The following is a 23,886-nucleotide window of genomic DNA, read 5'->3' as shown; positions in this document are numbered from 1 at the left end:
TTTAATACTAATTTATTTTAAAACTATGGCAACTTTTCGGTATCAATCGGAAATTTTGTTTTCTAATTGGAACGCAACCCTGACTTTTAATTTTTTTTCGCGGCAACCCGGTAAATGTACAAAAATCAATCGAGGCAAATCAAATTCTGCTACTGCTGCCAAAATTTTCAATTTGAAAAATTCTAAATAAAAATTCTTTGCAAAATTCGCTCATCTTTATTAAATTAAATCTTTTGTACATCATGCTAAGATCTTGCAACATAAAGTCGAGTTTTTAATTGAAACATTTGTGAAAAGTGAAGAGATCAAAAAAAGAATTTAAATAGAAAAGTGTATGGAAAAACCGTCAAGTCGCTGGTGTATTCATTTTTCACACCGCCCTCCTATCACCGCAAAAAACAACATCAGCTTAATATTGCTACAATTACCATCAACGTCGCCGTCACAGTCAACGTTTTCCGGGCAGCATAAACAATACAATTGAAGTATTTAATTTTATTCATTCACATAGCAAAATTGAACGGGCCATTGATTTTTCTCAGTTGTTTGAGCAAACTGCTGGAATTTTCAGCGTTAGGAAGTAGTAGTGCGACAAAGAGCTGCTAAAATGAGTAGGTTACATTATTAGCGATGGAGATTAGTATAAAATATGTTTTTATAATTTAAATAATACATTTATTGTACACGCTTTTATGCCAAGGATGAAAATGCATGTCATCATGATGGTTAGGAACGATTTGTTTTGACTACATTTTTTCCTGAATTGCTTCATTTATGTACATATATTTTTTGTTTACACACTGTTTGGTATGTGTTGCGATGTCGTCATCGCCGACATTGCCGCAGGCGCACAACAACAAAAAATATCCTTAAAATCGTAAAGGTAGCATAGAGTAGGATATTTATGAAGTGCGTTGTCACTAAACTTAAGAAGTCTTTATGCTTTTTTAAAAATGCGTTAATTGACTTGATTTCGATTTAACGTATGTAAATATTATATATAACAGTAAATTATTTTTGGAAAAAATAGAAATATATATTGATTATATTCAATTGAGTTTTTATTAACTTGCAGCTAAAATATGTGTGAACAAATATATGCATATACATAATTATTATAAAGTCACTGACCTTGGGCTGTACAGTTATTTTTCTAATTTCTTATACCCTTAACAGTATATATTAAATTTTCCACGACGTTTGTAACACCCAAAAAGAAGCGTCGGAGACCCTATAAAGTATATATACGACCTGAGTCGTTTTATTTTGTGAATTAAATTTTTTATATATGTACATATTTGTTTGTATTCACTTAAATAAAAAGAACATTGATTTAAATTATAAATGTTAATCTTTTTATATTTTAGTTGTAAATATTATTAATTAAATGTAATTGCTTTATTTAAAATGCATAACAGCAGAATGCGACCTTCAAATATAGTCCATAATTTTATTATTTTTTTCTGACAGGTGAAGAGGAGAACGATAAAGTCACTTTGGATCTCTCGCGAAAGCAATTGAAGAAAGTGCCAAAGCAGGAAGATGCACAAAACGTGCGTGTACTCAAACTAGACGAGAATGAGCTGCAGAAGATCGACAACATCGACTCCTATTTGAAAATTGAAGTTGTAAGTGCGCATACCTGGCATAAAAACTACTTAAAAAATCTAAAAACTTTTTTTACTTCACACATTTCAGCTTTCACTTAGTAAAAACCAGCTGCTTCGCATGTATGGTGTCTGTCGTTTACATTGTCTGCGCGAACTAAATCTCTCATTCAATGGCATACTCTCCATTGAGGGCCTAAAAGATTGCATACATCTAAGGCATTTGAATTTGGAGGGCAATAACATTAAAACCATTGAACATTTAAATAATAATGTTAAATTAGAATATTTAAATTTGGCTGAGAATAGTATAGGCAGTATATCGGATATATCGTTTTTGAAGAATTTAAAGGTAAGAAAAAAGTTATACACTTAGCATTAAAAATAATAATAAAAGTTAAACTTTTGCTTAAAAATTTAAAAATTTTCTGCTATACAGGAATTATATCTGCAAGGCAACCGCTTAACGCATCTCCGACAATGTGATAAATATTTACCCGTATCCCTGGAAATTTTAACCTTAGCAAAGAATTCTATTAGCGATTTAAATGAGATCTGCACGCTGTCTAATTTGTCAAATTTGCACAGTTTGACGCTGAGCGAGAACCCATGTATTATGATGACTGGCAACGTCGAGTATGTCTTGCTTATGATTAAGAAATTCGCTGCATATTTTAATACTACTTCTCACGCATTTTTTACAGTGGCTTCGATCATCGTCCTTTCGTGTTGAATTGGTGTATGAGCTTAAAAGTGATTGATGGTTTTGTGGTAGATCCCATAGAGAGGTATAAAACGCATAGATAATTTGTAAATACAATATAATTATAAATAATATAAATTCAATTGCAGTCTTAAAGCAGAATGGCTCTATAGTCAGGGGCGTGGTCGACAATTCCGCATTGGTGAACAAGCTACCTTGGCCAAATATTTAAGCTCTGTTTGTCCACTTATTGGCAAAGCATTGGAGAATGAGAATGAACGCAAACTGCGTTTAATACTAAGCAAAGCTCAACAGCATCAACGACAATTGCAAGAGGAAATATCTGAGAATTCAAATGCGTCGAGCAATAATTCACCCTCTTCGTGTAGACGAAAGACTAGCAGTCGCATACAATCACCGAGATGTAAGAAATTATTCACATTGACTTAACTTATAGTTTTATTCCCTGTTTAAGCGATATTAGATTTGCAACAAAGTTTGTAATACTCAGAAGGAAACGTCGGAGACCCTATAAATTATATATATAAAAGATCGATTTAGATATACGTGATAACTACATCTTAATTTTGCTTCTTATTTGTTTTTAGTTTCGCGTCTAAGTGGACGTCAAGGATCACCTGACTCAATGGTGAATAGCTATCATGGCAACACTTCAAGTGAAACGAGTAAGTAATTTGAATGTGAATAAAATTTTTCTAATTTTTAAACCCGTTTTTAAAATTCTCTTTTAGTTACGAACAATATAAATCATACAACGCCGATGACCACTTCTTTGATAGAGAATATCAAACATGATTCAATGCTTATGTCACAAAGCACATGTGACAGCGGTGGCAGTAACATGAATACACGCACGAATAATTCGCAGGAATCTACGCCCCGCACGATAACGCCAAATCCATATAATGGTTAGTGAAATTAATATTTTTAGGTTAGGAAATTATATTTTTAGGTTAAGTATTGATATTTTATTTTCAGATTGAAAATTCTATTTAGATTAGATTTGCTTTTTAAGATTATTAAATTCCATTTTTAGATCAGAAAATGATATTTTTAGGTTATAAATCATTAACTTATCGAGCATAAACTAATTATGAAGCTATTCATTCACTTTTAATCTGTACTACCTCAAATTACGGGATTTTTCCAAATTACAGATCAAAATTATACCAATATGCCCATTAACGTCGGTGGTCCCTTGGCCGCGGCCTCCAAAATGGTGCCCGTACCGGAGGCGCTTATGAGTCCAGATGTTTGTCCCGCCGCTGTGGCGCAACGCGTCACCGTCAACGCAATCAATACGCAAATGCAAAATTCAAAAACACACAAAAATAAAGGTGATTTTCGTTTATTGTCATTTTAATATATTTTTCTCTTCGGCATAAAGATTTCGTTATTTTGTATTTTTTTTTATATTTTTTTTTACAAATTTTTTGTTGTACAGCTGTCATATATTGTTTGTAAATATGAGAGTCATTGATATTGAAATCGTTTTAGATAACAAACTCAATTCACCGAAGATGCGCAGTCCGCACTTGAAACGCAATACGGAACGCTACAGCCCCAATATGAGTCCACGACGCGGTGGTAGCACCACGAATATAACGCTGCAACACAACAATGTATCGAATTTGAATCGCGTCGTGGCGGCACATGCGCAGGCGCAGGTGGATAATCAAATGAAGTCGCGTCTAACGGGCAATTCAATGCATGTGGTGGCACCGGATACGGGTTCGGGCGGCATGAGTTCGGATGATGACAGCGATCACATAAATATTGACAAGCTGAAAACGATACGCAACAAGGCGGCACAGCGGTAATGCAAAATTATTATACTGCTGAGATGAAAGAAAAATAATTTTTATTTGCAAATATAGCACACAACAACAACAACAGAAAGAGGCCAGTGTGCAGCATGCAGAGAATCATGCTACAGAATCGTCGGCGGTTGTTATACAGAAGATTTGGCGCGGTTATCGTACACGCAAGAAAACCAAGGATATAGCCGAAAAGTTGCTCAAGATACGCACACACGAGTATATTGAGTAAGCAGAGATTGAATCTTCCAACTTCTGGTCTTTCTGTTAATTGTTAATTTTAATTTCTTTCACTACTCGCAGCAAGCTTACTAAAGACATGGAGCTCACCAAAGCGCAGCTGGAGAATGAACGTAAAATACAGCAGCTGCAAATGCAGGCTATAAATGCGTTGTGGAAGAAGGTCTCCACAATGCAAGGTGGCGCAACGGTTACTAGCGCCACAGCTAGTATGGCGGACAACGCAGCTACTGCTACTGTGGATGGCAGTAATATCAGCGTTTCGACGGATAGTGGGCGTACCTTAGCGCTGGATAACAGCTCCACCGCCGCGGTGCACGACTTGGCCAAGACGTGTACAATGCTCACCAATCAGGTAAAATCGTTGTTTACCTTTTCATATATATATTTGTTTGTATACAATTTGCTTTGCCAACAGGTGCAACAACTGCAAGGCTCTATGCGTGACATACTCAACTGCCTAACGTTATTCTGCAACTTGCCACAGGAGAATGTCAAGAAATTGCTTTCCGCCGGCGTCGCTGACGCACTTGCCACCAATGAGAAACGCGATTGCGCTGCTACGCAAACTGAAATCGTCGCTGTGCATACGCCACAAATTGAGAATCAAAGTAATTTTCCATTCTCGAAAATACGCCCATCAACATTGCCGCTGGACAAGCAGAAATGCGGTGGTGGTGGTGGTGGTGTGGGAAATGCAAGTCAACAGCAAACTGTCTCAACGAGCGTTGGTTGTGGCGTGCAATCGCAACAATTCCAACACTTACAGCATGAAAAAATCGCCGAAGATGCTGAGCCGGCAGATCAGTTCGATGAGAGCGGCATACAGAGTGAGGATGTGCGCAGCGTGGATGTGCTGGGCGATACATGCGGTGAAAAATCCGATGGTGGCAAGGAATAAATTGCAGTTTTCTTAATTTTCCTATGTAAAATTTAGTTGCGTGAAGTGAATTTACCCAAGCAGTATAACGGTGTATATATTTGTTGGGTGTGTGTGTGTGGAAAAAAGGACACTTCTCACAAAGCAAATAGTTTGCGCAACCAAAGAACACAGTGACAGTGACGCACTGTTTGGTGTGATCTATGAGCGCAAAACAGATCTCAGCTACGGAATGTCTATTTTCTTATTCCCCTTTCTAAGTGCTATGCTTCTTTGTGATTTTTAAACATTAGCAACCTGAATTAATTTCGTCGTCCACTTTCAGCGTTTGATAGTGTACATTTTGAATTTTACCCTTTTTTTTTGGTTATTTTGTGGTATTTATTTGGTTTAAGCAAAATTTACAATTTTATGTACCTAATTTTAATGCTAATGATTTGTGAAAGAATTTTCGAAAACGAAAAATGCTAAAATAATACAAACGGAAAATTATTTGTGAAACAAATAATGTTTGTACTGTTTTTTTTTGGAATTTCCTGAATTATGTAATTTTTGTTGTAAAAATGAACGATTGATACGTGTGAACACCAGCTAGTCTTATCAGCTGTTATTGGACAGCAAGCAGCAGTGAACCTCAGTTTATTTGCTTTTTAATTTAAAAATTTAAAAAGAACGCCAAGTATGTGCATTGAACGAGAATTCAATGTTTGTAACTCGATTTGGTTCAAACCAAAATGATGTAAGAGAATAAGTATACCAAAGTTTGTGGCTTCAACGCTTACATGGCAATGTGTACAATGAAATTTTTCGATAATTTTTAAGAATTTAACACTTATAAACATAATTTATGAATTTTAACTTAGTTCTCAACATAATTTATTTTCATTTGCATTCCATTGCTTTTCAATTACAAGAAAAGTACTATTCGTTTATAAATGTAGTAAATATTTATCTTGGTACACGACTCGTTTGTGAATAGCTTATGGCGATGTCCACTTAGGAGCACTGAATATGCTTTATAATAATTAAGAATTAAATAAATGCTATCACTCATACAATTTAGCGAAAAATATTCATTAAAACACAAAAAAGTTAGTGCTATGCTTACGAAAATAAAACTACAAAAAATGAAAATAAAAAAATGTAAATTTCGAGCTTTTGCACTTTTTACTGATTTTTACACTTTAAGTAACATTTGCATCTTAAGCATTGCAGAGTTTGAATAAAAATGCAAATAAAAGCAAAATTTGGAAAAAAAACAATGCAGAAAAAGTTGCGTTTCGCTCCTATTTATTGAAACCTAGCAATCTATTCAATTAACATTACTGAAATAATTTGCACTAAATAGTTTATAATATACATACGCAGTTGCAAAAATAACGCAAATTAGTTGATAGCATAATAACGTACACATTTGTTGTTGGTAGAAGTGGAAAGGTTGCAGTAGCATAGTAATTATCATACATAACACTGCAAGACATTCTTAATCGTCATCACTTGAGGTCTCCTCTTCATCATCCTCTGCATCGCTATCACTATCTTCCTGTGTTCGCGCCGGCCTATTGGGATTTCTCATTAACAAGTCATCACCGTCCGTGTCTTCGTCGCTATTCATTGCTACTTGGTCATGTTCACGTTTTTTGCCAAACGCTTTTGGCCATACACCTGATTTAGTGTATTCCTTTATGTGCTCTGGTGTGAGGATTTTACAAATTTCTGCCTTCACTTTGTCACCCTCTTCGATGGGTTCCACAAGCACATAATCACCACGTTTAACCCAAACATTTTTACGAAACTTATTCGGCATAGATGCTAGGAAATTTTCCGCATTTGCTTCGGGTGTTTCCACTTCATGCAGATTATTGCCACGACTACTGACCACCCGCACAATTTGTTGTTTTTCGGTGGGCAATTCGAAATCATCCTCCATCATTTCCTTGAGCACATGTTTGCGGCGTACTACGCGAGACATTTTGTAGCGCTAGTGAAGTAATGAAATAAATATATTAATTTGGAATTGGTGCTTGTAAACAGTAACCTGTGCGCGTTTTAACATAGGACACAATAAATATGTATTTTACATACCTTTAGTGTATTCAAGATTTCAACTCGATTCGAATTCTTATATGTTTCTTTTTTATGCAATCTTGTGCTTGTAAATGCATTTAAAACCAAGTTAATTTGCAAAAATTGCCGCAAAATGCGTGCTTTGGAATTTTTTGTTAACCACGAAAAATTCACTACAATGACTGCTCAGCTGTTTCTGCACGAGCTGCCAGAGCGCATAAAAAATTTATTTAGCTTGAGTGAAGCTCATTATGAAACAATATTGCATATCGAAACGGAAGTGGTGGCAGCCCAGGAAGTAACGGGAAATCGTTCATTTGCAGAAGTTTTTCGTCGGTAAGTGCAAGTAATAATTCGTAAATTTTTGTTTCGTATGTTTTATAGTTAAAAAGTGTGTAGTATTATATAAAATATATAGTATAATATTGTAAAAGTGATGTTCGTGTTATAAGCAGTATATGATATTCCAATTGTTGGTTAGGTTTTAAACGTTTAAATTGTGTTTATAAATTCACTCTTATGGCGTTACTTCCGGAGCCATTTTTAAATCATTCGATTTCGTCGGGAAAGTAGTTCGTTTGTAAATAAAAAAATTTATTCTGTGTCTAATTCGCGTGATATATTCGTGTGTGTGTGTGTTTTTAAGTGTGTTATAATTGCATTAATATTCCAATTTTGCTAAAACTAAAATGCGTGATTGGAGTCATATATTCTCGCATTTGGATACCAATAAAGGTTAGTGAAATTAATATATGTATGTACATATACATACACATTTATGTATGGATGTGTGTCTATATACATATAACCTAACACACATGTTGTAGATTAAAAAGTGCAATTCGCTAGCCGCCATGCTTACTTGCAGCAAATCTGTTCAAACGTACTGACTGGTGTTGTTGCATTCTATATATATGTATGTTCAGAATATTTATAATTTGATAAAGGTTTTCATTGAAATATAAGACGACTTAAATATGATAGAACCTTCTAGTTCTCCAATAATAAGCACAGAATAAATAGGCATAGAAGTTTTACAACTAGCAAATTTTTGTTCTGTTATTCCATAAAATAGCGCTGGAACAACTAGGAACACTAAGGAATTATTGTTATCACTTTTAATGTATATTTAGCATAACTTTGATGTATGAAATTCAATTCGACTCCCTGCGAAAATAAGGAGTTTTTCGCATTTTTAAATGATTACTTTGGAAACCGTTGTTATTTACGAAAGATTCATTACCATGTCAAACAGCTGTTTTTGTGTTGCCAGAGCGCATGAAAAATTTATTGAGCTTGAAATGTTATTATATTTGTATGGATGTGTATATATGTACAATATAAAAACAATATTACGTTTTGGAACGGAAATAGAGTTGGCAACACAGGATGCAGCAGGAACAGTTTATTCCTGCATATTTCTTTCGATAAGTTAAGTTTGTCAAGTAGTTTTGCAAATTGTATACTTCAGAAGCGTATAATATTTAAAATATATTATAATATTATGGAAATAAGCATGTATTATGTTAACAAAAAATGTATATATCTTTTTTTAAATTTTAATAAAATAAACAATTATATGAAATTTTATTTGGCACTTGGTTTTATGCGTATAAATAAATTTTGTTTTATCTTTCGCAGAGATTTTGAAATCATTTGGTCCTATCAGAATTAGTCAAAAGTGGTTTATATGTATAAAATATTTCATTGTGCTATTATGTAAATATCGTTACATATTCGTATGTGTTGTTAAGTGTGTTTAATCATATTAACAAGGTTAAACAAAATTTCATATATTTAGTCCAAAATGTTTATAAAGAACTGCGATTATTACCTTCTTCCAGAACTTAATAAGACTTTTATAGCAAAAACTGTCTTCTTTAAATGTTCCACCTAATGATTTTTTAACAGTGTGAATAGAGGGTGTCACTGTAACCCTTACTTCGTCCACAAGTACTTTAAATGAGATATTTTTTGAAAGATTTTCACAAAATTATTTATTAGGTCTTTAGAGATTGCTTAGAACTTTAAGAAAACTCCATAGAGAGAGAAATCTGGGTTAAATAAAAATAAAAATATAATATTTATTATAATATAAAAAGTAAAATACAAAATAATTTATTGACTCTAAACTCAATAATTTCCGAGACTAGCTTCTGTGGCATTACTTCAACTCACATTATTAACCTGCAGAAAAAAAACTTCTCTTGTTAATTTTTTAATGTAAGCATTTTTATTTAACAATTTCGAATTAAATATTTTCTGTAGATTAAAAAAAGAACAAAAATAATATTTCTTATATAAACTTAATTTAGTCTAAAGGCTAATCATTATATAAGGCTACTTAGCTAATATTACAAATATAATAAATACAATGCGTAAAAAGCTTTTAGAGCAATATTAATGTATATATGAATGCTTTCGTAAAATATTTATATATCTAACAAGTTTTCTCTCATTCTAATAAAAAAAAAACCCAACTGTTATGCAAATTTATTTTTTACTCAAACGCAAGATACGTTCCTTAAGGCAGCCTGGTGTCACTTTTGTCGTTTTCACCTTCTTACGTGATTGTGTTTGTATCTGTTTCGACTTGCGTAACCTTAAAAAAAATTAAAAAATTTATTGAAAAATTGTTTTTTTGTGGATTATTTTTTTAGTTCTATTATGGTTTTCATGCAACGAACTTACAAGTCGTCATACAATGTGGCTATCTCCTTCTTCCATATGTCCTTAAAGTCATTCGTGAAATTGGTCCAATACTCAAAGAACTGATCGGGCGTGCATTGCTCCAGTGCACGTGATTTGGGCGTAAAATGATAGAAACGCATTGTCTCGATGAATGTCGAACGTGATTCATCCAAATCTTTGTTAAGTTTATCAATCGTTTTGGTGGCGCTCTCTATAAACTCTTCCATTTTCGACTTAAATGGTTCCAAAGTATTGGGGGTTGAGGCGATTACAACACGTTCAGTGGTTTTTTGATTAGCTACAAGGAATAAATTATATATTATTTATGTCAGTATTATAAGTAAACAAGAAAATAATCCGTGCTAAATTTCTTGAACATATCTCGTCAAATAAAAAAGTTTTCCATACACGAACTTGATTTCGATATATAGATATCTTATAAAATGAGGGACCAATTCGTGTATATGCAGTCAGACGGACAGACGAATATAGTTAAATCGACTCAGCTCGTCACGCTGATCATATATATATATAAATACTCTATCAGGTCTTCGACGTTTCCTTCTGGGTGTTAAGTTTTTTAATAAGTTTTTCATGCTTTTTCAACCCACTCACCTTTAAGTTTCTTATGCAGTTCCATTATTTGCTGTTTAACCTCATCGAAATCCACTTGTGCAGCACGCTCTACGTCCGAGGGTTCGGGTATAGGTAATATCATTTCCAGCAACTGTACGCCTTCCTTTCGTCGCCTACTTATATAGGTACGCACGATGAAGTGTAGTAACGTTGTATTTGACTCCTTCGACTTAACGTCTTTGAGTTTGCCTAAAATCTCTAATGTAAATCCGTCCGCTTGTCCTCTCTGCCGATTGCCACCGTTCATATAGTTGCCCAGCGTCAGTATTATAGCAAAAACAAGCTTTAAGTCTTCGCTCTCAAATAGATATTGTGAAAGTTGTGTGACAACTTCCAGCTTTCGCGCAATTACCGTGGCGGCCTCTTCGAACTCAGCTTGGAAGACAATACATGATATGCGCTCCGTAGACATTGAGATCTGTGAGATTTTGAGTAAAAATTGTTCGGGATAGTCTAGCGGTATGTCGCTTTGTGCCGCCTCCTTGATGAGTTCCAATTCCTCATTTGTCGCTTTAATGTTAATAATCTGTTGCAATGTTTCTAAGCTTACCACCGATGTGTCCACGTGGTAGATGGCGTGCTCGATCTCACAGAAGTCAACATGCAGACTCCGCGACACAATACCGACATTCTGTGAACGCTTACTATCCAGCACCTTCATTGCCCTTACACGCACCACTTTTTTCTCTTTTGGCTTGCTGATGGGCACCACTGCCTGTCGCGAAAAAAGTTCGGTAAATTCGTCGATATTATCGAGATTTGTCTCTTCAATTTCTTGCCAGATTTCTTTAGGTGTCGCTGAGTCCACGGCATCGTCTGGTGAGCTACCACTACCGCTAGAGTCTGTACTGGCTTGTGGCGGTGGCGGTTTAGGTAGTGGCGCATTCGTAACTATGCGCGTCCAGTAAAGCGGCTTCATCGGTTTGGGTGGGTTAACGGCAGTCTTTCGTAGAGCTGATAGGAAAAAATAAATGAAGTAATTTAAAATTTTAAATAGTTCAAAATAATTTTACTACTTACTATTCGTGGTGTGAAACCAAGCGCCTTCGGTCGGGTTTGGCAGTGGGGCTGGCGTGGCAGAGGAAGGTGGTTTTGGCGCGCCGGGTGGCGGAGGTGGTGGCATAGCTGAGACGTTTAGAGGAGGCAACGCAGGTGGCGGCGGTGGTGGCGGACCGGCTGCAGGAACTCCCAACGCTGGTGGTGGTGGTGGCGGCGGTGCCGGTGCATTCATGCCCGGCGGAGGAGGAGGTGGTGGTGGTGCCGGTGCTGATGATGTTGGCGCTGGTGGAGGAGGCGGTGGTGGTGGTGGTGGTGCAAGTGCTGCATTGAATGGCGGTGGCGGCGGTGGTGGAGGTTTAGGCGCTTTCGGCGCTTCTTCCGCTTCCGTTTGCATCTCTTGATCACTGGTTTCTTTCGTTTTCACTTTACATAGCAGACAAGTGGTTGTAGCCGTCACTAATATTTCATCAGTCTGTATTGCTATATCTTGTAGAGCTTGCCGGGGTATCGCAGGAACAACGCTAGCTGGCGCTACTATTGGTTTTTCAATTTCGTAAATCGTCGCTTCACTAGCATTTAGAAGATCGGTTAATTCTATGCAGCGTTTTGATGGACGCCGTGTCATTTCGTTAACATTGAGCAACTCGTTGACCACCGTGTGCACTTCGATTAGGTTGCCACAGGCAAGCAGCCGCTTGCGGAGATTCTGTTGAAATGTGAGATCACCTGTGGTGGTATCCACTTGTACGCCTTTTGGTATGCGCGGCACTGTGCTGGGTGTACTGCAATGGGGCCAAACTGCGACTGTGTCCAGTCTGCCAGGCGTCAGAGGCACAGATGTGGTTGGCGCCTCTGTATGGGTCCATTGGTACATATAATAAGGCTGCAGAAAGAGAAAATTACCATACGGTTAGTTTATATAGTTCAACAAAGAACATTTGCAAACTCCCTTTCTTTCGGCAGGTTAAACTCTGCGTATCATCTCTTTTGCAGTGCGGGTTAAAATACTGATAGATACCGATATGGAAATCAATGAATCTCATCATCAATCAACCAACTCTTAAGTTAACATATGTATCTTAATTTGTAGTTATAAGTCCGAAACAATTCTTCTTTATCAATCTTTGTTTTATTGAAACAAAACCTTTGACTTTATTCTTCGCGATAAAGCAAAGCCTCGAGTCTCGAATAAGTTTGTTAGAATAGCAGCAATTTTGACTTGAGGTGACTTAAGTCATATAACATGTGGGTTGAAAACTCGACTACCTGCTCTTTGTCGAAAATTTCTTTTCAGCGATAATTTTTTTTGAGGACAGATAAAAGTTGTTACGTCCAAATCCGGAGAAGATGATGCATGTAGAAGCAATTGGAAGCAATTTGCCATCGTTTCTATTGATTTGAAACACATCGCATTGTCTCTATTGTAAACTCACGCGGCACCCGCTTTGATCAGAGTTTTATCATACCTAAATATCCATAACGGATATGTTCAACTCAACTCTTTACTATCTTTAGTTATCTCGCATCTTTTGCTGTCGTTCAGAGCCATTTTTTATATTTTTAGAAAATTTCCTCGGTAATCGTCCGCCTTTTTTTTTGGCGTTCATTGCGAGAGTACGAACTTCGGTGCTCGTATTGTCATTACGGACTTTAAAAATCACTTACGAATCTTTCCGCCTAACGCTAAGCTGGGATATAACTTCTAAATTCACATTTTGGTATCTGAAGTACATTTCTAACAAAAAAGTTTTTTGTAGTTAATACACAACACTATGGCTTGCCCTACTCAAAAGTCTATAACTCACGAACTAATTGTCTGATTATGAAATATATAAGTGTATTTGGAAGGGTAAGATTAGGTTTGGCGTCTCATCATTGAAACGAAACGAACTATTCAGCCTCCTTAGTACAGAGAGCTTATTTGACGCATATCTTTATATTATATAGTTGTAGGATAAAACAAATCCCGTTATACCGCGAAAACCCAACAGAGAGTGCTGCGATCTTTCTATGTATTTGATGGATAATAACAAGAAGCTCGATCAAGCATATAGCACAGACCTCAGACTATATACTTGTATGTAGATCTAATATCCAATCTGCCCCAACAAAGGGTTGCCACATTTGTTTTCTGTAGTTTCCAGACGTTTAGTTTTTCATATGTGTTTGTAAGATTTTTCTAAGAAGGAATTGAGACGCCATTACATGAGTCGCTTCATGTTATGTGTGGAAAATTAAATTCTTAAAAAAATAATTGAACTGTGTCAAAGCAAAAAATTTATAAATTTCATTTCAAACGGTTTTGGCTCACACTACCTGAAGTTATGCAACACTTTGCACTTGTGACAAAAAAGTTTGAAAATCACAACCAGGATAAGCCAACAGGGGACAGTGTAAGAATCTGCAACTCAGAAGTGTCGCGCGAAATAGGCAAAGGGTAGGAGAAAAAAAAAACAAGGAAAAAAAAACACAACAAAAAAGAAAAAAAATCGAAAAAATTAGCAACATCATACTTACAATTGCACAAAGAGCGCAGCAACAGCCGTCGCGCAAATGAAAGCTGCTGCAAGAGGGAAGCTGAGAAGCGCTGCAAGTATCGGAGAAGCGCATAGCAATTTGCCAAGCCAAATTGTTAATGCCGAGGGGATTGAATATGCAACGGCACAAGGCAAAGGATATTGCGCGCTAACGAATATGTAGCTAGAGGTATGCAGGTGTGTGTGTGTGTGAGTGGCAATACTCGTTTATCTACAAATATTTTTTATACCCTAAAAAGTATATTAGGCTTGCCACGAAGTTTCTAAACCCAAAGGGAAACGTAAGAAACCCTATAAAGTATATTTAAAATGATCAACGTGACGAGCGAAGTCCTTTTAGCAATGTCCGTCTGATTATATGCGAACTAGGCTCACAGTTTTTGAGATATCGGTTTGAAATTTTGCACACGTCCATTTCTTATCAAAGAACTGCTCATTTGTTGAAACCGCCGCTATCGGACAACTATAGCATATAGCTGTCACACAAACTGAACGATCGGAATAAAGTGCTTGTATGGAGAGCTTTCACATATGACGAGATATCTTCTACAAATTTGGCATGGATTATTGTCTAAGGCAATAGTGTAATCTGCTAAGAAATTGTTCAGATCAAACCACTATAGCATATAGCTGTCATACAAATTAAACGATCAAAATCAAGTTCTTGTAAAGAGTCTTTGTATTTGTGAAGGGTATTACAGCTTCGGTGCAATCGTAGCTAATGATTTTGTTTGTTTTGTTTTCCCGTTCTACATAAATGTATGTGTATGTGTTAGTATAACTGTAAATGCAGGTGTATATTTGTGTAGATCCATGAAGTCATGCAATCTTTTTCAAAGTTAAACGTCACAAAACGTTGATTGGCATAACGAAATGTGGGGGGATGAGGGGAAAAATGTTTGGCATTAAAAGGCTAATAGCTGCTGAGGTGTAAATCTGTCCAATATATTTTTATGTTCATGTGTATGTGAGTGTGTAAAGTAGATGTATGCGTCATGTCGCTCACCTTCCAATTACAAAATTGCTAATACAGAATCACTAAATACATATGTATGTGTCCATAAATGTTTGTATATGGTTCCATATGCTTCGTCACACACACACACATACACCGTCCATATCTGTGTTTGTTTACCGCTTTTTGTGGCGCATTTTAGGTTTAACAGCCGCTTCATACTCCAACACTTTGCATTGAACTTTTCACACACAAACACCCACACATACAAATGTTTGTATTTACCGTTGCATATGCACAGCCACACACACACACACATGCCACAATTGCATGTGGTTGTGTTTGTTTGTGCACTTGTTTGCAGAGTGCAAATTATCAACAGTGTGTAAACACTCTTCACAAATGGTGTGAAATGCGATTAAAGGTTCGTGTGTGCTTTTTTTTTATTCATTTTTTTCGTAACTTGCCCTTTAAACTTGATTTGCATTTTTATGCGCGAAGCTCTTAAAATCTGAACGTGTGTAGTGTGTGCCTGGAGGGGGGAGAAGATTCTTCAAAAGTGTTTAGTGGCTTTGAGCGGCTGAATGAGAGTTATTTACTGTGTTCATTGATGGTGGCTGGTGGCTCAAATGCCTTAGCCATTCACTTATATCCGTGTGAGCATATACGACTATATTCATACATGCATAATACATACTTATGGCTGTATTTCCATAAGTGCAAAATACATACATATTTATTTAGATATCTTTGATAAGCTAAGAGAAATAAGTTAATTGCAGTTGTTTCGTTGTTGCGATGAAATTTTGAAATGAATGCTTAATGTACACTGTAGGATTTAACAAACATTATTAAATTAGCAAAAAGGTGAAACAAATAGTTTACTCGAAGACGTATTCATCTAAAATTTTTAACTCTAGCTTCACAGTATTATTTTTAAACAAATAAAATTTTTAAAAATTTGTTTAGAAACAGTTTACTGCTCTTTTACCTATCAAAAATTTAATGTTTTCTATATTAAACCGCCATTTTGCGAAAAATTAATTTAAAGCTACAAATATGTATACATATTTTACTAACAAGTCTAATGTAGTTTAAGCTCTTTTTTAACATTGTTTTAGATAATACGATTTCTTACAATCACCGTTGCTCGTAGAGACCCTCTAGAAAAAGATAATTTCGAAAATAGACCCAGTTCAACGAAAATCTATTAAGTGCCATTACTAAGTACTAAATTAAGACATAAAACTAAAATTTATTAGAGGAGATCGCAGTAGCCACGGATACCTGTGTGATAAAAATTTGTAAAGGGAGTGTGGCTCCGCCCCCTAAATGGTTTAATGTACATATCTTCCAAACGCTTAAAGCTATATCAACCAAACCTACTGAGAAGAAGTAATTTTAGCACCGCTTCTAACTCTGTGAAAATGCTTAAAATCAAATATTAACCACGTCCACTCCTCATATAACGGTAATGTTGAAAACCGCTAAAAGCACGATAACTCACTGAATAATTGCGCCACAAACAATAAATTTCACAAGCATAATGCTAAGGATGGGTTTTATAGGAGCAGTGGTAAAAAATTTAACAATGGGCGTGGCACTACCCACCTTTATGTAAAATTCTATATCTCAGGAACTACTTGATTGATTTCAACCAAATTTGGTGTGTGAGCTTACCCTAACATTCCTATTATGCTTGCACACTGTGAAATGCGATGACAACCACGCCTACTTCCCATAGGACACATTTTTAAATTCCATCAGATTCTTTTACTTTACAGTATACTATTCCAACATCAATGAAGTTATCAGAATAAAACTTTACACAAATAGTACCCTCAAAGGTATTTCATCTTACGTCCACAAATTGTTGAAATCGCACTTTAACTTGTGCCTAAAACGTGTGAAATCGGTTGAACACTTCCCTTAGCCGCCATATACCTATTATAAATATTTTCGAACTTTCGATTAAATTTATAACGCATCTATCGGTTATTATGTAAGAAATCTTAATGAAATTCAGAATGTAAATATTTCTAATAACTGTATGCTGTTGCCTTAAATGGATGACATAACAGCATTACCTTTCCTAGTTCAATGTAACGTTTTGCCAACACCTGAAGCTGTTTCAACATTGGTATCATCGAGGACATTGTCTTTTGCCTTCAGTGTGATATTTCTTTTTAAGATCGTTTAAAACAGGAAAATGTAGCTGAAGCCAGTTAAGGAAAATACGGTAACTCTGAAGACAATTCATTTGTAGCATAGGTATGTCATATAAGTTTGACCGAAAAATGTTATACACCATTGAAATAAGAGGAAAATGTAGATGATGTCCATATAGTAACCTTTTTCGGAATTTACACAGTATAATGAATATGGGCTTTTCTAATAAGTGTAATTTCGAAGTTCGAAATCAAATATTTAGATTTTGGAGGCTAACTTCGAAAAATGGAGAACACATTTTTTTCTTATCACTCAATCTCTCGAAAAAATCGTTTGGCACACTGTAATCGCTTACTATTCCATCGCTATTTGATTATACCAATTAGCTGAATTTATATCAGTTGATTGTTTTATTCGCCACTCGCTAATTTTTGACGAATCAAATAAGAGAAATTGGTTCCTAGTGACAATTTGATGTATAGGCTATGTAAGCTGGATTATATAGATCAAACGTATCGAAAGACAACAATGGGTGGCTCTTGACCAATAGTGCAAGACAACGAACCTTTGGAAATGCTTGATTTGGTTCCGTTCAATTTTTTTCTGTCTCCTAAACTCAACTGTCAACTTTAAGACACGCGACCACGCGTTTTAATGGAGGCTAAAATATTTATTGGCCGTTGCCTATAAAAAGTCTATGAAATATGAATATAACTTTATTTTGAATGCGTTTATATAGAACACTTCTGGGACTCGATAGTATTCATATCAAAACTGCAAAACTCCTACTAAAGTCGGTTCTGCGTGGCCCTAATGGAATTGTATAAAACTCAGCCTAAAGATTGTGAGCTCGCCAGCATACTCTAAAGCTATTTCAACAACATGTTGTCTAAGCTGAGGAAATCTTGACTGCAGTAGTTTAAGAGCTAATATAACAGTAGCTTAAGATATAATATGCCCACTCTTTCATTTTCGGCACTTTCAAAACCAAAATTTGTTAAAACAGCCACAATGACATAATGGCTCTAACAATCTGCAGTTATTGAAGAGAAGTCCTTGTTGAATATTAGTCGAGTTGCTTAATTATTAATTTAACTTTTACCTACTTCATCTACAAATCACTTCCGCATATTCCACGTTTTCTTTCAACTTTAATGCTATTTCATTATCCTTGCTGCAGTTAGATGTTAACAGTTGTAAATAAGTTTCGCTATTCTTTTATTGTGTCTACGTGACGCTTAACGGTGATAAAAGCCAAAAGGGCCAATGAAAAACGTAGAACACGTATTCCTAATTATTTCAACAGACTAACAGACTAACAGACTAAATTGGCGTGAAGTCACCTGTCATTTGATTTATTAACTTTGTTGCTTGACTATGTAATCGATTGAGTTAGCGATGAATGCGCTAAGCGGACACGGACAAACGAAAGCGAAGTTCTAGCCACATGTACACCGTAGCTACCACACCAAAGTGGGCGCGTAGTTTGTGTGCACTTTATGTGGTGGATTAAGGGAGTTTGAGAAAGTTGTAATCGTGTTACACATAGATATATAATTTGTGTGATAATCATTCTGGTTTGTAGCCGTAACTTGTCTTTCTAATCATATCGGATAAAAATGCATGTAATTGAATAAAGTTCAGCATTAAAGTCTTACATAAAAAATCAACTACGCGTTTCGAACTTTTAATTACATTACTCAGATGCATATTTGATTTTTTCGTTTCTCTCTCTCCCTCTCTTTCAACCGAAAGTTGTGAAGCGAAAAACTCGAAGATATTTTAATAATTGCGCATTCATCAAGCTGTCGGTCTTTATTTACTGTCCAGTTCAAAATTTACACTGTCTCGTCTTAACCACTCTAAAAATTGCGTGAATTTCAGGAAGTGCTAAAAGCAAAGCACCGAAGTCATTTCTTTAGATTGAATCTAAAATGGAAAATGCTATTTTTTTTGCGCCGAAAATCAACACAGACTCGGTGAAAGCGTTGGGGTCGCAATGTTGCTGAACTTAAAAATCTGCGACAAACATTCCTCGGCGTAGGAGAGTGTATCTTTAAGAACGCTTTCCGACTGCTGTAAAGCATTGAAAGCGACTATGCAGCGTTGCACTCAATGAATTTGCATTAAAAGTACCGTTATCAAGCGACATAAAATGGAATAGAACAAAATGAAAGGAGTAAAACGAATAAACATTTGAAGGAGCAAAGAAGCAGCTCGGAAAAAATTGACACTTGAAACTGGGCACAGTTGTTAATGACACTTAATCACAACAACACTGGCAGCAACAACCTTTCATAGCCTTGTGACCGTTTTCGTTTTTTTTTTGTTTGTCAGCTAAAGCTATCTAAGTTTCTGTGCGCGCTTAACTGTCATAACTCTTCTACAAGGTGCGCTCCAAAGTAAACGCAGTTTTGGTCTCTGAACTCGCTTAACTTACTAAATATTAATTTTAAACTAATTTTTTTAATTCCAAACTCAAACGAATTATATAAAACATGGAAGAGAAAAATAAAAGTAAGTTTAAAATGACTTTTACTAGATGATCTCGGTCCTAAGCAATGAGCCTTAGAATGGCTCCTCTAACAAATAAAATATACAGTCGGAATGTTTGGAGAGTTTCTTTTGGGATGCGTTACGCTGTTATTGGACAAATATATATTTCTAGATGCTCTTAGATCTCTTATAGCTGCTTCTGATTAGCTGATAGCTGTTGTGAGAAGTTTCTTTAAATCAGAAATATACTCTTGGCAATACACTGCCTGATGAAAAGCAACAGTTTTTAGAGGAAACATTGTAAAGTTTCATTAGTCGCCACGACCATAGAATAGAATATAATATTAGACATAAATTGAGACGTGCACTGCGACCCAGGTCTATTTTTTCACACGGACTCACAACGGCCCAGCACCCTGATATATTCCAGTATTCAGCTAAGCGCTATTGAGGCGATGCCATCCTTATTCAGATATTTAGATCCAATGGTGCTGTCGCTCCATTTCGCAAAACGTTTTTAGTTTGAGTAAGAGACCATACCTATGTTAAGCAGGTGCTTGAAGCGGAAATTTATCTCTCGGGTATGGTGCTTTTGAACCTCGTGAGGTTGTAACCAGTTTTGAGTTTAGTTATGTAACTCATAACGGAAATGAACTGTTGAATCTGAGAACACAAAGATAGAATACCAATGCGGTTTCCAAATATTAAAATTATATAACTGACTCCGACTGGAAAAGCTTAGAACTCAATACACTGAGAGTCAACGAAATATTGAAGCTAATGAAGGTTAACTTGAACTTAATCATTATTCTATAGCGTAGGTTTCGAGTTTCAAAGATCTTTCAATTAGACGTGGATCTCTTTCTATCTGAGCCGATCTTCGACCGAATTATTGTTTTTTTTTATATTTTTTTGAAGAAATGGAACATTTTACATGGGTTCTATTGCTTTGTATCTTCAATAATTCCTTTCGAACTCAAAGTTGAATTGAAAAAAGTCCCCTCCAATTCTCAGCAATTTCATTCATACATTATGCAGCACACCTTGTTGCTGTTGTGTGAATAGTTTAGCATGAATCGAAGCTGTAGGAAGTGCAAAACACTCGAAGGCAAGTAACTAAGTCGGTTGGCTGGCTGACTGGTCGTTGGTGCGCCCGCCTTGACAACTTCAAAGTACTCTAAAAAGTTTGGTTGCATTCTTGCTTGAGCAAAGGATTTGTATTTTTCCTTTTTTTTTGTTTTGAGTATTTTGCATTTTTGTAGCAATGGCTCACTCACGCTGAAGGAGTTGATAAGTTTTTTAATTCTTAAAAGTACCGTTTTTTTCTATTTCTTTAAGTTTTCTAAGTGCAGTGGCAAAAGTCACTGAACGTTGGAATATCAATTTTTAATTTGTGGCAGGAAGTGATGGTTGCGTTTTATTTGCGTTTTTTTTTAAGTTTTTAGTTTATTTTCGCTCACTTTATGCGAATACTCTTTTCTACAACTTTGTTTTCATTAGACTCGACGGTAATTAATATGCATTAAACTTTACTACAGTTCGACTTTAAATGGTGTTAATGGTGGTTGCGCGCCTGCATATTACAAATAAATTTTTGGAGTTATGTCATTTATATACTTACACTGAAGTTTTTAATATCCGTTTCCTCGGAGATCTGCTTTAACACACCCACATTTATTAGATTGTTACAATACTGTATTGTTAGATTATTTAAGTCTTGTTCATTGAGATTACTGCCCGATTGTTGCAGCGATGAAATCAGCCATTTCATGAGCATTTGACCTGTGAAGAAGAAGGAGTTGAATATCTTTTTAATTAAAATTTTCTTTTCTTTTAATATAAAATAAGTTGTGTCTCTCTGGTCTGCTTCATCTCCGCTTTCACTCACTTATCTTGTAGGAACTATAGATCATATGTAACATTTGTAAGAACGCCACCATATTGTGTAACGGTATATATAGTATCTCAAAATAGACGCTCTCACACATGGAATTGCTACAAAAATTGGTGATAAACAGTTGTTTTATTTATTTTTGAAAATTTTTTTAAATAAAATTGGAAAAAAATATTTTCAAATTGTAATAAAAAAATTCAAAGAATGAAGTTCAGTAGAATTTCTTTACAATAACATATATTTATGAATGAGATTTTGAATACAGAAAGACACAAGAAATTAAAAAAAATAAATTTTAAGTTGTATATTATTTTAAAAATAAGGGAACAAGCAGACTTTTAGTAATGATTTTAAAATCTTGAGGCTGATATGTTGTAGATACTACGTTCAACCCGTCGTGAGATTCGGAAGTTGGTTGGTATTATTAAAGGAAGCGATAATAGTGAGATTAATAGTGTCAGAAAGGGATGCTTAGCCTTGTTTCAGCTTGTCTTAAATAAAGTATAATACCCTTGCCAAATGCAAAATATTCCTTACAAGAACTTTATTTGGGTCGTTCAGTTTGTATGACAGCTATATGCTATAGTGATTCGATCTGAACAGTTTTTCGGATATTGCACCATTGTCTTAGATAATAATCCATGCTAAATTTCTTAAAGATATCTCATCAAATGAAAAAGTTTTCCATACAAGCACTTAATGGCGATCGTTCAGTTTATTAGCAGCTATATAGTATTGCGACCCAATTTCGGTGGTTCCAACAAATGGAAAGAAAAGGAAGTGAGCATAAGTTCATATTGATATCTCAAAAACTGAGGGATTAGTTCGAGTAAATACAGACAGACGGACATGACTAAATCAAGTCAACTCGTCATGCTGATAATTAATATATTTATTTATTAGGCCCTCCGACGTTTTCTTCTGGGTATTACAAATTTTGTAGCAAACGTAACAGGGTATAAAGGGTATAAATTGTTTGGCGAACTGATTTAGCCTGGTATTAAAAATAAGGGATCAAAAGTTAGAAGAAATTACTCAAGTTCGAGAAAAAACGAGGCTTGAAAATAAACTGCAAGAAAAACTAAATATATTTTCCAGCAACATTTATTGTCGGAAATTCTGATTCACTCATACATATAAAAAAACAGTTAATGTTAAAAATGTAAATAAAATTGTACAATTAGGTTATGTATGATGAAAGTAACCGGTAAATGAAAGTAACAAAATGAAGCCAAAAAATAAATGAATGATTGTGTTCAATTTATACGGTTCATAAACTCCACAAAACCATAATATAAATGCAAAAAAAAAAACAAGATTTCGTTTACACCTTCTTTTAAACATTCTTATCAAAAGATTAAAAATTATATTTTGCTTTAGTAGGAAAATTGTCTTGCTGAACAATAATATTGTATTAGACTCAATAAGTAGATAAGCGATTTTGCAAGTAAAACTAAATTAATGTTGGTCTTTTTAGAAGAGATAACAACTATAATTCTAAGACTCTGGCCTTCACAAGGCCACTCAAATGTTTACGGCTTTGATTTGCCTTCATTTGCCTGGCTTTTATGTCTGGTAGCTTGTACTTATCCACAAGTATATTTCAATATTTTCAATAAGTGCTTTTACATTTATTTATCTTTTAAAAATTCTGAATTATTAACAAGTATTATTGCAATTTTGAATATCTAGAGAATCTTGTGCTAAAAATATAGTGGATTAAAGCTGAGAAAATAAACGGTTTAACCCAATTAAACAAAACATTTACCATAACTTACAAATAAGAGGCTAACACAGGGTTCTAACATAAAGTTAGTTTCTTGTTTCAGTGCCGATTTCGTTTTAATAAACATTTCTTAAGTTAAAGAAAAAAAGTGATTACATTTTGTTGCAGTTCAATTAGTTTCTCTTTTCTATTCACTCTATTGAATTCTGGTAATAGAACCGCAGTCTTGGTAACGAAAAGAGCGCGGTTTAGTAAACCTCCTTCGCAGTTCAAGAAATAAATTTTCAGATCTAAATACTTTGTCATTTTCCAAGACTACATAACTTAATAACACAGCACGAAAAATGATTTTAGTTATATTTTTACAAAGGTAATCTTCATAAGGGTATATTTTTTAAAGACTGGTGTAAGGAAATACAAAAATATCATTATAAACTTTCATTTGCTT

At 35.1% G+C, this 23,886-nt stretch overlaps 3 protein-coding genes across 10 annotated transcripts in view; 1 reads left to right on the top strand and 2 right to left on the bottom strand.

Moving 5' to 3' along the window:
• Positions 1–107: 107 nt before the first annotated feature.
• Cep97 (centrosomal protein 97kDa) lies at positions 108–6,410 on the top strand. The gene is made up of 13 exons (XM_036366807.2): positions 108–611; positions 1,471–1,628; positions 1,699–1,959; positions 2,047–2,243; positions 2,312–2,395; positions 2,460–2,734; positions 2,919–2,996; positions 3,063–3,239; positions 3,489–3,668; positions 3,829–4,147; positions 4,209–4,376; positions 4,452–4,743; positions 4,807–6,410. The coding sequence occupies exons 1-13, from the start codon at positions 608–610 to the stop codon at positions 5,287–5,289; spliced, it is 2,676 nt and encodes an 891-aa protein (XP_036222700.2). The 5' UTR covers positions 108–607; the 3' UTR covers positions 5,290–6,410.
• A 131-nt stretch (positions 6,411–6,541) lies between these two features.
• LOC106615637 (probable RNA-binding protein EIF1AD) lies at positions 6,542–7,535 on the bottom strand. The gene is made up of 2 exons (XM_014231948.3): positions 7,354–7,535; positions 6,542–7,249 (listed from the first exon to the last, which is right to left on the bottom strand). The coding sequence occupies exon 2, from the start codon at positions 7,238–7,240 to the stop codon at positions 6,752–6,754; it is 489 nt and encodes a 162-aa protein (XP_014087423.1). The 5' UTR covers positions 7,241–7,249; positions 7,354–7,535; the 3' UTR covers positions 6,542–6,751.
• A 2,001-nt stretch (positions 7,536–9,536) lies between these two features.
• The window catches only part of capu (formin protein cappuccino), an 86,277-nt gene continuing 71,927 nt past the window's right edge, over positions 9,537–23,886 (bottom strand). For all 8 annotated transcript variants that reach the window (XM_036366808.2, XM_036366809.2, XM_036366810.2 and 5 more), the window contains 5 exons: positions 21,440–21,600; positions 11,683–12,544; positions 10,642–11,616; positions 10,027–10,324; positions 9,537–9,937 (listed from right to left, as the gene is read on the bottom strand). In XM_036366808.2, coding sequence (XP_036222701.2) covers positions 9,829–9,937; positions 10,027–10,324; positions 10,642–11,616; positions 11,683–12,544; positions 21,440–21,600 — 2,405 coding nt within the window. In that variant the 3' untranslated portion in view covers positions 9,537–9,828. The remainder of the gene's footprint in view (positions 9,938–10,026; positions 10,325–10,641; positions 11,617–11,682; positions 12,545–21,439; positions 21,601–23,886) is intronic.

Source organism: Bactrocera oleae, chromosome 3 (assembly GCF_042242935.1).
Source record: "Bactrocera oleae isolate idBacOlea1 chromosome 3, idBacOlea1, whole genome shotgun sequence".
In the NCBI taxonomy this organism is placed as follows: Eukaryota; Metazoa; Arthropoda; class Insecta; order Diptera; family Tephritidae; genus Bactrocera; species Bactrocera oleae.
Note: the sequence above shows the minus strand (reverse complement) of the source record. Positions and strands in the feature narration are given on the sequence as shown.

What these genes read in the sequence shown, in the direction of transcription:
- Cep97 (XM_036366807.2), top strand. An exon ending in CGTTTTTGAAGAATTTAAAG is followed by an intron (nt 1,960 to 2,046) that starts GTAAGAAAAAAG and finishes TCTGCTATACAG; the next exon opens with GAATTATATCTGCAAGGCAA. An exon ending in TCGCATACAATCACCGAGAT is followed by an intron (nt 2,735 to 2,918) that starts GTAAGAAATTAT and finishes ATTTGTTTTTAG; the next exon opens with TTTCGCGTCTAAGTGGACGT.
- LOC106615637 (XM_014231948.3), bottom strand. Translation starts at nt 7,240, where the DNA reads ATGTCTCGCGTAGTACGCCGCAAACATGTGCTCAAGGAAATGATGGAG.